Source organism: Pyrgilauda ruficollis, unplaced genomic scaffold (assembly GCF_017590135.1).
Source record: "Pyrgilauda ruficollis isolate IOZ18807 unplaced genomic scaffold, ASM1759013v1 scaffold15, whole genome shotgun sequence".
Taxonomy (NCBI): domain Eukaryota; kingdom Metazoa; phylum Chordata; class Aves; order Passeriformes; family Passeridae; genus Pyrgilauda; species Pyrgilauda ruficollis.
The window spans coordinates 11,775,464-11,792,636 of record NW_024513654.1 but is presented as its reverse complement, the minus strand read 5'-3'; the positions used below and the strand labels follow the sequence as shown (position 1 = coordinate 11,792,636).

General features: G+C 43.1%; 1 protein-coding gene across 1 annotated transcript in view; it reads right to left on the bottom strand.

The window, feature by feature from the left end:
- Nucleotides 1–17,173, bottom strand: part of SH3PXD2A (SH3 and PX domains 2A) — a 247,934-nt gene that overhangs the window by 124,599 nt on the left and 106,162 nt on the right. Inside the window, exon 5 of the mRNA XM_041461000.1 lies at nucleotides 16,736–16,827. Coding sequence (XP_041316934.1) covers nucleotides 16,736–16,827 — 92 coding nt within the window. The remainder of the gene's footprint in view (nucleotides 1–16,735; nucleotides 16,828–17,173) is intronic.

The window sequence follows — 17,173 nt, the reverse complement described above, 5'->3', positions numbered from 1 at the left end:
TGAGCAGGGGGTGAGTGTGTGTTTTTTTAGAGGACTGTGAGACCAGTGGTTGAAGCAGAGAATTCAAGGGCATCCTGAAGACCAGTCCCCCTGAAACCTAGGGCAAACAAGTTCAATGTTTCTTTAGCACATTCTCCTCAAATATAGAATTTTGCAAAAATTGGCATCGACGCTGACACACTCTGGTAGATCCTGAAGTCATATATCAGCAAGTCAAACTGCTGGCATGCTAGGGGTGTTTGCAGAGGCAAATGGCAGAAAGTATGCCAAGAGTCTCAATATGAGGCTAAAATCCAGACCTTCTGGCTCCTGTTCTATCCTTGGTGACCTTTCAAAACCACTTTCATACTTTTGCTTCCCTGGTTCTAAAATAAAACCTGTATTTCACAGTCTAGCTGAGAGGGTTCATGTTTGGGCCATACCTCGAGGTGTAGGGTGAGATAAGTCTATAGAAGGGCAGTGCATTACTATTGCCATTGCTAATACTGGATGACTTACAGGATGCTTTCTTTTCAGTATTATTATTAGGAACAATCCCTGGGAAGATTTTAGTTTCACTAAAAAAAGAAATAAGATAGATTATAGACAGCTAGGGACAAAAATAATCTGTTCCCATGAGGTTTGTGCTATTTAAAGGGACATAATACCTATTCTTGAAAAGAACAGTTTCAGAAGACAAACAACTGACATCTATCAGCATAAGGAAATTTTGAAAAATAGACTTAATACCATTTTCCAGAAGCTTTAGCTGTGCCTGAGATGACCCACAGTACAGCAGCAAGCGGGTGGAAGCATGCCCTGTACAACAGAGCCCTGCCATCTCTTCGGTCAGAACACAAGCAGGGAGTAGTTTTTCTAACCAATTTTCAGAGGAGGATCTTGGTTTCAAGCCAGGAGGTTGAAGGGTGAAGGGAGCAGCACAGGGCTTGGTGCACAGGGAGAGTATTTTGAGCCACGTTCCCACACTTCTGTTCACTGTCCCAGCTACGGTCAGGTGGGAAAAAAAGCGATGCCGTCTGTTCAGCCTGAATTCCACTTCCAAATAATAGGCTGAGTTCTCTTCTGCTGAAGTATCTGGTGGTTGGACAGAAGCCACTGAGCTAACAACATCTGTGCCTCACAATGAACAACAGTTGGAGGCACCAAGAGACTGGCAGAGAGTGGGAATTTGCCCCAGACAGCATGAGATAAAGCAAGAAAGTCTTATTCCTGCTGCATCACTTCTGCATCCTCCATGGCCATCTGCTGGGGAAAGCTGTCTGCTGGAATCCAGGGGTGCAACGATGGGCTGAGGTGAGCGTGGGGCTGGAGCTGAGGAATGTGAGCAGACTGAGCAGGGGGACACAGCTATGAGTACATGGATTTCCCAAAACAGAAACCAGGGCAGGATCACTTTTGGTTCAGACATGTCCTGACCCTTATGCAACTGCAGTGAAGCATTGATCTTGTCCTGGTCTACAACCTGGAGGTAATTTAGAGATGTCCACAATGTGGAAAATCCCAAGCCATAGACTCTAGAGCTAGTTTGTGTGGGGTTATATCTTTGTATTTTGCTCTGGGACCAGCTAAAACTGCAGAGAAAAACATTGGTAAAGACAGAAGGACATGTTCAACGAGTGCTGGTGCTGCCCATACAGTTCCTGTCACTAACAATCAGTGGGAAATCAGTGAGAGATGTCTCAGACACAGCATTCAGAGGGAGATGCTCAGCACATCATCCACTGCTGTCTCATTTATTCCAAACACTTAAAACAAAATGCTGGGGCAACTACAGAGAGAACAAGGCTGAACATAGAAAAGTAAACTTGCTTTTCTTTGTCTCTAATATTAATAGGCATATTATGTAATTTCCTTGGCTTACTGATCCAGCAACTCTGGTTACAAGACAGGATGGGATTTCCTTGAGGTCATTCCCCCAAACTGTGTGAGTTGTTATTTTCCTGGCTCACCCACAAACAGAATGGTTTGCTCTTCTGAAATACTAATGTCCAACTGTTGAAAGGTTTTGCCAATCAAAACATTGTGGCCTTACCCCTTTTTAATAATCTAAGGCATCAATCTCCCCTTTAGTATTTGTTTGATGTGTCCTGCACCCTGCTGAAATATCCCCTCCAGACCTCCCTGAGCTCAGGCTCTGATTGAAGAGAGATGCCATGCATGAGGCCTGCAGCTTTCTCTCTGAAATGTTTAGCAGGGGATGGTGGTAAAATGTATTTATTTTCATGTATTGAGGAAAGACCATATATTCCAGTCTCTTTTTTTTTCCATCACTCAGAGATGGGCCTGAGGCCAAAACGGTGCTGCTAAGCTTGTTTTCTATTTAAAACCTTCATTTTTATTAATAACCCTTTACAGCCTACACACCAGCACTGCGGGAGTTGCATTTCCGTGTTATGTCATCGTGAACCGTTATGTATTTAATTCCTGTACCCACAAACCCATATGGACATCATTAAACATGCACCATACAGCATTAAAACTGTGTTCCATAAAGTGTGATTTAGTAAAAAAAAAAAAAAGAGCTATGAAGGGGGGATTTCTCTTTTTTTTTTTTTTTTTCCTGAGGTCATGGGAAAATGGAGAAGTAGGGAAGAGAGAAAAGGTTCAGCAGTGCTGCAGGTTAGCTCACAGCTCTCCACGCCTACAGACTGAAAATCCAGCCTGCTTTATCCACCACAGAAGATTAATTACCCAGGAACTCCAGGCTGGTGATGATGAATTTCTGTTTGGCAGACCACAGAGACAACTTCTACAAAAATTACAGGTTACAAAACAGCAGAAAACCTTGGTGATTTTATGTCTGCCAAGTTAGTTTAACATGACTTCTCCTTTTCTCCCTAAGAGATGCAAGAGATTCTCCCTCCTTAGCAAGGCAAAAGAGCAGGTGTCCCCATATTGCTAAGGGTCAGTTATCAGGGCCACTAACACATATGAGGGTGGCACAGGGTTTGCTCCCAGTTTCTGTTCCAGCTCCAGACTAGCTCATCCTGGCTGTACTCTATGCAAACAGCTAACCCAGCAATGAGGCAACTTGTGTACCTTCTGTCATCCCTCTGTTATCTCCTATGTGGTATTGGGGGTGAAAAGATACAGGGAAGGGAGAAAGTGATAGAAGAAATACATCAGAGAGCAAATAAACTCAATGAACAGAGTACCAGTGGGACAAATAGATGTAAGTGTCACAGTGCTGGGAGAAACAGCACAGAACATATTGAGAAAGAAGAAAACAATATCCAAGGGATGTAAGGGTAATGGAAAAAAAAAACCCAAATCAAGAGACAGCTAAAAATGACACAAGAAAAGAGATGCCAGCGTGAGGCAGAGCAGCTGATGCAGTCAGGGATAAAGCAGTCAGGTAAGAAAGCAAAAAGAAAGCAAGAGATAAGAACAAAGCACAATGTAAAAATGTCATGTAAAAGATTTAGGTACATTTCTAGAATAGGAGACAATAAGCAAATTGGCTACAACACACACTAGACACCTTCCAATGACCTAGTCCATTATACTGGAATGAGACCTGCCAAGCCCTGTTTGATGGATGAATTCCCTGTGCTCACGGAGCAAGCGCTGGCTGAAGTGAACAGACCGCAATGGAAATGGTATCTGACAGAATGTGACAGCAAGCACAACCAGACAAAGGTGCTCCACACAGCCTCGTGCTTATTGCTTTCTCTCAGAGTGGCTGCTTTCCCTTATGGAGACTGTATTGATGCTTCACTGATTTTACAGCTACAGAATTAAAAGGCCCCCTCAAGGATACAGATGAAGATACATATCTAATTGCTTTCATGCCCTTTTTAGTTGGGTTTTGGAATTTTTTTAATTAAAAGGTTGTAAAAATAAATGCATAAAAACAGCATCCAGGGCACACACAAATTATTTGCTATATCAAACCTCTAAACAAACAGGCCAGTTAAGCCTTTCTCCTGTTTTGTGATATGTGTGTTTAGAAGCCCCCATGAGTAGATGTTACCTACCCTCCTCCCCTGTAAGCTGGTGAGTTATTCCACTTAAAATTGTTGTGTTGACCCTAAAGCCTGTGTGGACATACTCCATACCTGCCCATCTCCAGGCAAGAAAAAGGAATTAACATGATTTGTAGAGGGGGCTACTGATGAATGAACCTCCTTTGTATCCCAAACCTCTCCAGAATTTTTATTCCCATCAAACAAACATGCACATGCATATACACACAAATAACTCTGGGTGCATGTGTGCTCCTGTTGAATTCAATACAGTTACTGTGTAGAAAACTACCCACGTGCATTAATGTCTGGGGGAGGAGGAGGCTGCTCTGGGGATGAGGCTGACAGCAAGTTAAACGTTATCTAGCTGCATTACTCTCGAGGTGAAATGTTTTTGATATGTGTCTCTGTTGGGCTGTGTCCTACTTCATTCAAAATCAGGAATTTGCTTTGATGTTTTGGAAATAAAGCCTTAAAAGAAGAAACAGACGTGACTGGCAAAACTTTTTCAGGAAACTTGCACAGGACCACTAGAGCTGTAAGCTGTTAAATGGGTTTATTTTTGTCTGTTTTGGGTAAGTCCTCTCTTAACCTGATCATCACATATTCTACTTACATGGCATGTGAGTATATCTGAGCTGAATGAATCTGAAGTGGAGGTAAGACCAGAGATTTTCTGAGCATATATTCGAATAGACAAAATCATGTCGGAAAGCAATGTTTGTTTGTTAAAACCCAAAATTCTCTGTTTGCTGATATTAGTTCAATCTTCTTTCAAACACTGCTTATCCTGCCAGAGATCAGGATGTATTGGGCAATAAACCAGGGCTCAGTAGTTTATATGCCTGTCCACAAAAAAAAATAAATATAAACTACTTGTCAGGAATCTGCAAGGACAAAATTTTCTGATTTATGAGGATGCCAAAAGATTGAGCCAAGACTGTATTAAGAAGAAAAAAAAAAAAAAAAGCCTTAAGAGAAAGCAGGCAAAAAAGGAAGAAAAAAGAGTACTAATTATATAAATCACTGGAGACCAACCTTCCATAAGAAGAGGGGGAAAGGGATGCCTATTTCATCCCTTGCCTAACAATCCAAAAGCACATAACTTTCAAAGAGCTGCATTTTTTTCACAGGCTGGAAGCACCACAAAGCATCCTTCATCAGCCTGGCCTTTTGGCTGTCCTCCTTCTCCAAATGCAAATTCTACATCTGGAAAAAGCAGTAATCCTCTCTCCTGCCTGAAAGCCTCCTTTTATCTCCATTTTCCTCAGAACTCCTACTTGCAACTCCTCACTCTGACATACTACTTTATTGAAGGGATTCAAGGCTTTCTGCTCATCTGCTGAATGTCTGCCTCTCATTAAAACCCAGGCTCACCTTTGGGGCTCTCTCACTCGCCAGCACAGGTCACCCTGCCCTCCCTCCGCCAAGCATCTGTAACACAACCCCCTCCTGAACACTCAGAGGAGCCTGAGCACGGCAACAATGAACACTAACAGAAGCTTATTTATCAGGGCTGGCAAGAAAAGCCTCTCATTAGCTGGGATGGCCTGTGCAGCTTGGGCATGAGGCTGCTCCTCCCCAGGGGATGACACTGATGCATCGGGAGCATTGCGAACTGTGCAACTCCTCAAGTGCCCGTCCCACAGAGCCCGGCTTTGTGCATGGACACAAACAATAGGAGAGCTTCCCACTGACCTCTCCCCGCAAGAGTTTACAGCTGTGCGCAGCGTTCCTGGCCCTTTGCTTCACTGCAGAGACATGTGTGGAGCTGAAGGAACTAAGTCAGACCCTGCAAGATGCCTCAGCATGCAGGTCACCAGCTGTGGGGACCGCAGAGGTTATGTGCAAGCTGAAGAACCTTGTCATTGGGACCACAGAAAGTGCTCAATTCTCATACTCATGTGCCACCCAAATTTAGGAGCTATGTTGCTAAAATGCCCCATCTTGTAGGAAGAAATGCAGAACCCTGGCAAGGTGTACCAGTTCCCACAAGAAGAGTAAAAGCTGCCCCAGTTACTACACATTTTGCATTTGCCCTTACTTTCAGGGGTTGATGACAGCCTTACACCCCACTTTCTGCTCCTGTGTTCTGAACAGCTGAACTAATTCTCCTCACTTGGGGTGAAAATTCACGGCACCACTGCCAGTGTCACAGTGCTGTGGCTGGGCTTTTTCACAGCCAAACCCTTCCTGCTCCTCCTTTACTTCCCAAATATTCTCAATGTCCCAACCAAGGGTTGCACCAGGGCTTACACGTTAATGCATTCATGAGTTCATTTTCCACTTGCCAGATGCTGGCACATGGCTGATGCTGTCCCAGAGCTGCCTGCTGGAAGAGTTGAGGAATTATGTAGGCATTACCACACACACCTCAGGACTGCCAGAGGCAGTTCAAGCCCCAACCCAGAGACCTGGGCACCACTGCAGAAGGGGTCACCTGCAAAGCTATCTGCCACATGTCTCTGTACGTGTTTGTTCACTCCACAGCCATCCTGCTCCTCGGTAGGGCCAATGAAAACTATTTGATTTCAGGGATTTGGGACCACATTTCAACAGGAGCTGAGAGGTTCATTTTTGGTTAAATGTTCACATGAAAAGAAAACTCCTCTTTTAGTCAGATTTAGAGGATAATTGACATCTCCACAAAATAGTGCATTTTGAAATTTTAGCATCCTCAAGAACTGTGCAACTTCCCTAGAAAGAAAGGATGATGTTGGTGAGGATTGTTGGTAAGGATTTCCTTCTAATCCTTAGGAAAAGTACCAGCAATCTCTTCAATGGGGAGCAGCAGAGACAGCAGCACTGCTAATTCACTAGTTCACCAGGAGAACTTCAAGCCTCTGATGAACACTGTGTCTGGCATGAGTCACTCACACTTCACTCCTGGCATGCTTGGATGGGAAAGGAAAAGGTTTATCTCTTAGATATGGTGCCCCAGCTGTTCTAATCCTACAGTTGTTGCCATGTTTGACTTCTCATAAAGCAAAATATACTTTTTTGGTCCCCAACATTCAACATGCTATTCTTCTTTTATATTTTCAAGTACTAGCTATCTCAGGTTACTGGTGATTTTTTGTGGTGATTCCCCAACGAGCCTGAGCTGCTCTGATTTTTCAAACCCACAAGACTGTAATTGAAAGCAAATGTAATCAGACATACACAATGTTCTGAGGTTCACCACAGTGCACTGCAGTCAGCATTACTGGAGTCGCTATTAAAACTCCTTGGAGCTGGGAAGAAATACAGCTTGCAAGAATCCAGCAAATAACCAGCATTTATTAGATTATACTAAAGTATTGCAAAGCCACAGTCAATCCTCTATTCACTATATATCTAAGGTCTGTTTAAATGAACATCTTCCTGAGCTTAGGCCAATTGTTTTAAGAGATGAACAAGGAAACAAGGAAAGAATTCTACTTCTAACACAGCAAATTCTGCAATCCTTACATCACTGTCAATTTCAAATTGTCCATTACTGTCAGCAGGGTCATTCCAATCCAACTCTGCATAACTGGAAAAAGAAAGAGGCCCAAAAACAAAGGGTATCTTTGAACCCAGAAACACAGCTCTAGCTGGAGATAAGCAGTAGCAAATCCCTTCCATAAAACTCCCCAACAAGATGCAAGCATTAAAGGATAGGGTGGTGGTGTCATAGGGGGGGAGGGGGGTGGTTAATTGAATTCCCACTGCCTCTTGAGTCTGTACTTAAAAGCAGGTCTAGGGTTATCTGTGAAATTTCAATTAAATCAAAAGCTTTGATAACATGATAAGTCATTCCAGAGTTTGGAGTCAAAACACATTGTTATTTGATCCTCTGCTTGTGTTTCTGGGAACAGCACGCATGAAAGACAGTCAGCAGCAGACCAGTCAGGAAGATGGAAAGGGTGGAAATGAATCTACTAATAGATCACTGTGTCTCCTTCAGCCAGAGCCACTTGAGGTCTGGTATTTTTTTATATACGCAGAGTCCTAAAGGTACCCCATTTCTCAAGAGACAGAAGGCAGAGCAAAAGAGATCACCTGGAACATGCGCAGCACTCCAGGGGACGGCTCCCTACTGCCACAAAAGTTGGGTTTTTTCCCAGGCTTGCTGTAAACAAGATTTTTACCTGCAACAGCATTGGGAGCTGAATGCAAATCTCTGTGACAGACAAAACAGTGAGCCCCGTGTATGTAATGGAATGGATTTCTAGCACAAACTCTTTGAACAGGTAAAGACAGGTACACACCAAATAATAATAATATGATTCAACCAAGCCAGAACCAAAACCTAGTTCTCATCTCAACAAAATGCAGGAGAGGCAGCAGCTCTCCAGAGAGACATGACTTGCTTTACCTGTTGTTCAGCACCGTTTGATCACTAAGGCTTCCTCCTCTCTCTTCAGAGGCAACTGCTGGATGAGAAGGGCAGTGCCGGAGACTCCCAAAGTCCTGTTTACTGAGGAACATCTCCTCTGCTCACCAGTGTTCAGACAGCAATGCTTCACCTTAAATAAATGTGAGATTTCAACTCCACCTGGCCTGGTGTGGTCAACAGCACTAGAATACATTGTAAACAATGCCTTCCCTTGTCACATGTGTACAGCCTGATAAAATCCTATCAACTGTAATGGGACGCCTTACCTTGCCCCCAGACAGCTCAAAATCACACACAGGGTCACACCAGGTATGTGTGCATGGGACTTTTATAACCAGTGAGGCTACTGATCCTCAACAGTGCTAAAAACAAAGAGACTCTCCAGACAAGCAATGTCAAAATTATACAGCAATCGACAACAGAAAGAGCAGACCACTGAAAAATCCCATCTGACCCCAGGCACCACTAGGGGATAACTTATCACCCTGGTAGCAACACCCCATTAAGCATGTCTGTCCCTAGTGCCCCACTCTTCAGGGTGAAAGATTTTCATTAAACAATAGTGCAATCATATTATAGACACAGCAATGACAGGCTGTGTTCTTCTCTCTGATATAATCATACCTGCAACGTAAGCTGCCTATTCTTGCTTTCCAGAGATGTGACACACAGAGGACAAGACAGGCTATACTCAACTCTGTCATGTTAGTGAATAGAAAACTCCACCCCAGCTCCTCCGGCCTGGCAGGTGATGAGTCAATGGTGACAGAGTGCAATTAACCTGCCAGCAGGGGCTCACCAGAGCAAGAAACCCAGATAAGAGAAGGAAGTCCCTGTCCCTGGTCCTCTCCTCAGTTCCAGGCTTATCCACAAAGAACATGAGGACCAGACACTTCTCTTCTGTATGAAGATAAAGATCTCTTTTGTGTCTATCAGCACGGGCAATTCAACCCTGCGGGCTGCAAACCAAGCATCACCTGCTTTTAAACAGAGAACTCCAGAGGATCCCGTGGCACTGAGCCAAACCTCTCTAGAAGTGTGTGCTCAAGGATAACTGGCACCTCAAATCCTTAACAACAAACTTGATAATCTCTGAATCCAGTTATTTTGGTTCTGATCCAATCCTGCTTCACTAGGCCAAGTTTCCCCCACTGCCATAAACAAATAAATTTACTATATATTACTATTTATTTACTATAAATATAATATATTTACAAATAAATTGTTTTGACTTTCTAACTGGTTTTGCATCTAGGAGATGCAGCAGAACAAGCTTTCCTGACAGATTTTGGAAGTAACGTTTCTTCCAACGTTGAGTGATGATTTTTAAAAACAAATTATTTTTGTAACTGGTCACCTCTAAAACTGTATTATGGAAAGAATGGGGTTTCCTTAGCAGAATCAAGTCCTCTTAGCAAATCTCTGAAACCTAAACAATCATCTCCACAATCATTCTGCAGATAGAGCCAGGAGATGTCAGAGGCCTTTCCAACATCACAAAATAAATCAGTGAGACAGTAAGGAGCAAATTTCCCAGTGCCCTGCATTAACACTCAGCTTTTCCAGAAAGAAGAAATTTTATGGTTTAAGTTAAACAGTAAGCAAACTATTACTTTCTAATCTACAAAATAGGCATTGGCAAGTTATCAGCAGTAATTGCTCCTTTAGGACATGAGTAAAATTACCAGACAGGAAAAAAGATCTTGAGCCAACAGGTTTAGCACTTAGTTTTTCTAAAGGCAACATCTCTGCATCTCAAAACACAACTGAGTCACTACTCTTCTACAGTGAAAGAATTTATTTTTTTTTTAAATTTGTGCTCATAAACAGTGAACTTTAACCAGCACTGACACTCTCTTGTGGTTTCACCCCAGCAAGGCAGTGTCCAGTGCCACTGCTGAAGCTGCTGGGTGTTGGCAGAGCTCTAATCTCATTTTCATACAGATGAATTTCGAGTAAGTCTGTTTATTCTTAATCCATCCTGTGCCCATGACAGCATCCCACTTTTAAACCCTGCAGCCTGCTCATAACCAATCCAGGCAAAAGCTATTTCTGTACACTTGGCTGCCAGTGCCAAGTGTCAGTACATTAAACTGTCTTTGCTCCTCTCAGCTCTGTGTCCTTTCACAGTCAGGCCTAAAAGCACAAGCCAACCCAAATGTGATACCCAAGGCAAGGGATAAAAGCTCATGTTGCTCCAGCTGCCATTTTTCTGTAGGTTTTTTTCTGGTTGCTGAACATATTTCATTTAGCATGCTTTCCATTTTCCCCCAGGTTTATTATTTTATATTTATCTATGTAATTTCTTTTTTCATTTTCTGAAAGAGTAGCAAAAAAAATTTCAGTGTTTTCTTAGGAAGGCTGAGTTATTTGCTGGTATCACCAATGCTGCAGCGAGTAGCAAATTTCAATACCCTCCATTTGATATTCCAGTCCAAATCAGTTTATATGCTACAAACAAAAGGGAAAGCCCCATGTGAAACTAAAGAAGAGAAGGAGTAATGAATCTGTTATTTCCTTTTTTCCACTCCTGCATTGGCTTAGTTAAGATAATGATCTCCAAGCCTTCCAGAGATCAGGAGCACTGATGCAAGGCAGCACACACAGGGGGAACCCCAGCCTCACCTGACCATGGCCCAGACACTGAGCTCCTGCTCTCCAGGTCACAACTGGGGGCTGGCCACACTTTCCTCCTCTGCTCCTGGGCTGCCTGACCTCTCAGCCACAGACTGTGACAGCCCCACGCTGTGAGCAGGACACTGTAAAGCACTTCTGAGAGCTAAAAGCCAAGAGACATTTTTTCCACAAATTTAGGTGCTGAGGCCAAATATTACTAATAAATACAGCCCTAAACCAAGCACATTTCAGAAAAGAAACACAGATGCTCTACTACACTGGAGATGCTCAGAGAGCTGTGGTACCTTATTCCCAGTGAAATCAGTGAGAGCTGGGTGACTAATTAGGAGTGGCCAAGCAAGGCTCTTGGCAGTAACAGCCCCTACACATTATTGCATCCTTAGCTACCTAAACCTCAGTGCATAAATAATTCTTCGAGAACATTAAATTTTTATTCTCTTCAAGACACTAAGTTTTAACTGCCTTATCCTGTCACAATCTTTAATCAGAACTTTTCCCACTTTGTGTTTCATTATTTACTTTCCAGTTAAAAAAAATTAAAGAAAAAAAAAAAACACTACTATCCCTTTTCTGATTTTGCATTTCTTAGGGAAATTAATTTCCATTCTGCCTTTCTCAAGTGGAACAGATTTTCCAAATAAACTGTGTGCATTGAGCAGTCCCAGTAACAGCGCCAAGTTCAGACTCTAACGCCAATTGTCATCCACTGGTGCTGAGCACATTCCTAAATTATGTGAAAATTATCTGTACTGCAAGTCCTGTAAGAAAGAGCAATCACAAAAAAAAGAATGCCAGCTTTCCTCATAGCACATCTGCTCAGAGACTCAGCTGTCCAATGTGTTTCCCAATGCGGAAACACAATTCAAAAGCGATAAAATATAAGTGAAATATAAGCAATGAAATATAAGGGATGAAATGTAAGAGAAAATATTTTCATAACATCAAACAAATCAGAATAAATACAGATATTTTGCACATGGAAAGTTTCCTCCTCTACCAATAGGTAATTGAATTGTTATTACAGAGCAGATCTGGGAAACAGAAATAATTGTATATAGACACACTCATGCTTATGGATAGAAGACAGTGTATTAGCTGTGAGTTAGCACCAACATACTCATAAACTAAAGCAGCTTCCTTAACATGCTCCCTCCATTACCCTGGCTATTTCTGTTCAGCATCCTTATCAGGAATTTGTAATACATGAAGAATAAGACGAGAATCCAGCTTCCATTTTACAGTGGCTGCCTGGCATCACAGCATCCGAGTGTAACACCAATATTTATTTGATAGAGATATTATCAGTAAAGCTTCCGGCTACAGACCACAACAGAGCATTTCTGTTCTTTAGTAAAGGCACCATCAGCCTTAACTCCATTTTCTGCATGAACCCTCATAATATGTCATATACCTATAAGTTCCCTAGCTTTTCTAGATTTGCATATAGTTTGAAAATTGCTTTATGATTTTCACAGGAAAATTATTCTCAGATACTGAACACTGCTTTAAATTCGGCTGATAATAGTATTAGTGGTGGTTTAAACAGAAATCTTGTTTGAGACTGCATGCATTTCTATAGAGGGAAGTATTGGAGAACTGAATTCTTGGCTCTTGATCTGCTCTTTAGACTGGATCTAGACACAAAGAAAAAACAAACTCTCACAAGAGTGGTCTGGCTGTGATATTGTGAAACTCACTGCAAAAAAGCCTTAAGACCAGGAAACCATATGCAATGTCTAATTGATTAATCCTACTTTTTTGGTATTTCTGTTTTTTCTAGTAAAACAGAATCATTTAAAAAATTGGTTTCTGAGATTTTGTTTGTTGACTGTGAGCCCTGGCCTGACCTCAGCCTTGAATTTAAATCCCCAGCAGAATCTGAAATTAATCTACCTCTGGTTTAGTTATCAGTAATTATAATTATTAACAGAAGTATCCAGTAAATGAATGGTTTTTTAGTGACATGGTGTTTACTTAGAACAAAGGATAAATAAAAACACACTTCCTTCTTACCTCACAGCATCTTTTCCCATGGCAGTGCAGGATCTGGCCCTTACACGGGCATGGTAAAGGACACAATCCCAGCCATGTGCCTACAGACAGAGGTGTTTGCCCAAACACTAAAATGTCACATATTGGAAACAGAGGCAGTTGAGAACTGCTCCTCCTCTAGCAGGGCTGATGGTTTGAAGCTTGTTTCCCTGCAGCTATCCCAGGGGTGGAGCGAGAGCAGTCAGACAGCTGCCCTGGGAACACTGTCACTGGAGCTCCCAACCCTGCCTGGCACATCACTGCTCCCTTGGCCCGCCAGCTCCTGTGCAAAAACCATGCTTTCACCATGTGGAACAGCCTGAGAATGCTCCCAGACCATTCCACACAGGAATTTAGTGTCCTCCTATGGTCTGTCCCATGCCACATGAAGGAAACCTGCTGTTGGGAGCTATCTCCACCAGCAGGAGCAGGCTTGGAGGAGACTGTCAGCCAGTAAAAATGCTGAGATTTCTTGAGACATCTCTCCAGCTCTCTGCCTGTGAGCTGCTGTACCCAGGACAGATTTAATGGGCTGGAAGAAATACCTTCTGCCTACTGTCACAGGACTCAAAAGCCTGGACCATCACCAAAACAGGAAACAGAAATCCTAAGCTGTGAATTCAACTGCACAAATTGGCTAGATTCTGAGAGCATGGGGAAAGGCCAGCTTTCACTGCAGCTGGACTGTGTGCTGCTCAGCACTGTGGGCAGCTGGAGCAGGCAGCAGTAGGAAATGACTCCGTAGGGAGCAGCCGGCGAGCCAAACACGGCACAGCCCGGACAGGACCGCACAAAGAAGCAGGGAGCAGGCAAGGGCAGGGCAGGTGAAGGGTTGTAGGGAAGAAGCCAGCAACACATTTGTAAAAATGCCTAAGGAGCTACAGGGGAATTCTGATGTCTTTCAGGACAATAGGAACAGAAGTGAAGAGCTCGGCTTTGTGGCTGAATTAATGCAGTGCTAGATAGATTAGTGCACCATTGCAAGCCATGGCTCAGCAATTAAAGGCATGGATATCTCTCTGCACATCCCAGCTGCAAGGTAAACTAGACATTTTTGTGTCTCCTCCCTCAGTGTTTAAGCTTCCATGTATTTCTGTCTGGAAGCACAAGTTCAGTCACTGACATGCAATAACTCAATAGATTCTCTGGGTTCAACACCCCAAATACCCATGGGATTACGGTTACACTCCTGAAAATTAGTTAGTTAATTAAACCCTAGGTCAGGCTTTGTCTTATGAGGCCAAGCTGCTGCATAAAAACTGACCAGGTCAATATGAAACTAAAGATCATCTCATTGTGCACAGAGAGGAGACAAGAGGGCAGCACAAGCAATTCTGTTCTCTGCCCCTTGGTGGCCAAGCTGCCTATTGTTCTTTAACACAGCAAGCTGAATGCCAGTGTCTATGCTGACAGATCAACATACAAACCACCTCTGTGCTGATGGCTAAAAGAAGCAGCTGAAGAAATAGATAACATAATTAGGATAGTCTAGATGATGCCTCCAAGGCTGCAGCCCTACCTCCAGTGAGAGGAATGATGAACCATGAGGTCCAGGGAAAACTGAATTCACAGGGCTTGAGCACCACTGCCTCAGTGTTTCTGGAGGGGCTTGGCAGAGTAAGAAAACAAGGGAATACACTGGGATTTCTCTGGAATCATGCTCCTTCCCGCAGTGCCTGCTGAGGTTCAGAATAGCCCTGGAGGTGTCCTTCGCCCGGACCCTACACAGTGGTCCAGTGAGCCTCAGATCTCCTCCCTTCCCCCTCAGTTCACAGAAGGAAAACACTAAGATGTTTCCGTTGGCTTTTACATCATCTTTTTGTAGAGACTAATCTTCAGTTTCAACAATACATCTTTTGTGAAGCACTCCCAGCAGAAACCTTAGACACCTTCCCTAAGATCTGTTTGCTTACAGAAGACGAGGTAGGATTTGTTTAAACCCAGCTAGATTAATGTCTTGCAGACATTAGTGAAGTGAGATTTAATCAGGTTATTGCTCTACATTTTCCAGGGAAATAAATCACACTTATTACTAGGTTGGAATAGGATGCAAGGCTTGGGCTGAGAACATTTAGTCTTTTTTGTTTTTCCAGAGGGGAGTGAAGGGATAACTTGAAAATTCTTGCAAGGCTGTTAAACAGGCCTTCTACAACTTTGAGTAGGGACAAGGGATGCAAGCCATAATGGTTAGTGTACATCTGGGGGTGGGCCTGGGTCCCAGGCCCCTGCCTTGCAGAGGTGCTGTAGGGTCTACATCAGAACAGAAAGCAGACAGGAGTTGCAAGCAGACTCATAACCTCCTTTTGAGATCCTCCATGTGAACTCTTCCATAATTCTTGGGACCTAACTCCTCTTTGGGGTGTCTGTTTGTGCCTGGCACACGGGGATGTGTCTTTGCATTGCAAATAGGGTGTTGTGGGATCAAGCAAACCTACTTGCAGACCCTAAATAGAAACTGTGATAATCAGTAGGTCTCAGAGTGGAACAGGCTTATTTTGCTGCAATGTTTTCTAAGTTTGCAATATGTGTTTAACAATGAACAAGCAACTATATTTATTCTCACCAGACATTTTCCTAAAACAAGGCTAGATAGGAAATAAAAAACCAGCTCTTTATCCAAACTTTTGATTTAAAACTGCTCTTTCCTTCATTCATGAAACAAAAGAAGGACTTTGCTCTCAGTGATGCTAGTGGTGTTTTCTTTAGTACACATGTTAACACGTCTCCTTGTACAAACCCATGCATACGCAAGGAACAAAGTCTGGGAAATCAAATTGCAAAGGTCCTCCTCTCTTTTTCACCAGCATGGGAGCACACAGCTGAAGCCAATACAAATCTTTCCAATAACTACAGGTTTGCATGTGCTGAAGTGCCCAAAGCCCATAAGCTTTGCATCCATTTCCCCTTACCAGTGGGCAGTGCAAACACGGAGAAAGCAAACTACAGTAACACAGCCTGCAATCAGGTTTCAAATCATGCAACAAAGCACCACAAAACACAATGGGACCAAATTAAAATCTTATTGCAGAGTACAATAAAATATATCCTGTTTGGGATGAAAGAGAAAAGGAAATACCAGGCAAGGCAGCACTGTTGCTTGTAAATACCCTCCTGCCAATGCTTTCCCTGGATAAATGAGTCCTATGGACCCTAAGTGCATCAGCAAGAATCAGCCTGTCTGCTCCAAGGTAAAGGTTACAATTCTGTCTCGTGTTTAATGGGAACTCTTTCCCTCCTCCTTTTCTTGGCTTCCTGCTTAGAAAGAATAGACTCTCCAGAGACAATTTTGGATCTGGACCACAATCTTGCTCCCTACTGATAACTAAGTATCTCTGGGCAGGAGTACATTTAAAGAAGCAGCTGGTAATTATGAGCCAAGCGCTTACTGGAAGGATTTCCCCCTGCTACCGAGCCAATGCTTTTTGGGAACTAAATTACTCTTTGGTGATAACTATCAGGTAAAACCTCCAAACCATGGGAGGTTCCCTCACTAGAACCGTGAGCAAGAAACAATGCAAAGGTGGGTGGAGGATGGCTGAAAATTGTGTCTGAGGGTTGCTTGACTTCCCTATCCTCCACTCACCCAAAGTGGTTGTGTGTAACTGCTGGGCATTTTCTAGGTAGTACTTGAAAGCTACAAAATCTGTTCCCATGTCTACAGCAGTAATGAAAACAAATGACCTTTTCCTTCCAGCTAATCAAATTGTACTGAGCAGCACTGGAAAACCATCACAACACTTACTCTTTTGGAGGGTTAAGGTCTTCTGGACGGGCCTCGAAGAACCTGAAGACTTCATCACACTGTGAAATGTGGGGAGGAAGCCGAACCAGTGCCTGCAAAACAAAACAGAGAGTGAGAAGCACTTAGACATAAGCCAAGTTTGAAACATGGCCGCAAACATCTAAACTGCCAAGCATAAGGAGGCAAAACAGTCCTGGCAGGGGGAAAGGAATACTCAAGAACAGCAGCACACCCGGCTACTTACCTGAGAAGAAAGGAAACAGCAAGCCTTGACTGCAAATGTCAGGTAGGAAGCGATGAATTCAGACAAGCAACAGTTCTTAGAATCAGCCAATGTCATTTATTTTGCCATGTGCTCAAGAGAAGAGTTTGGTCCATAAGTGCACAGGTAAGTGCTCTGTGGCTGGGACAGTCTGTGACACAGGCTTGCACAGCACC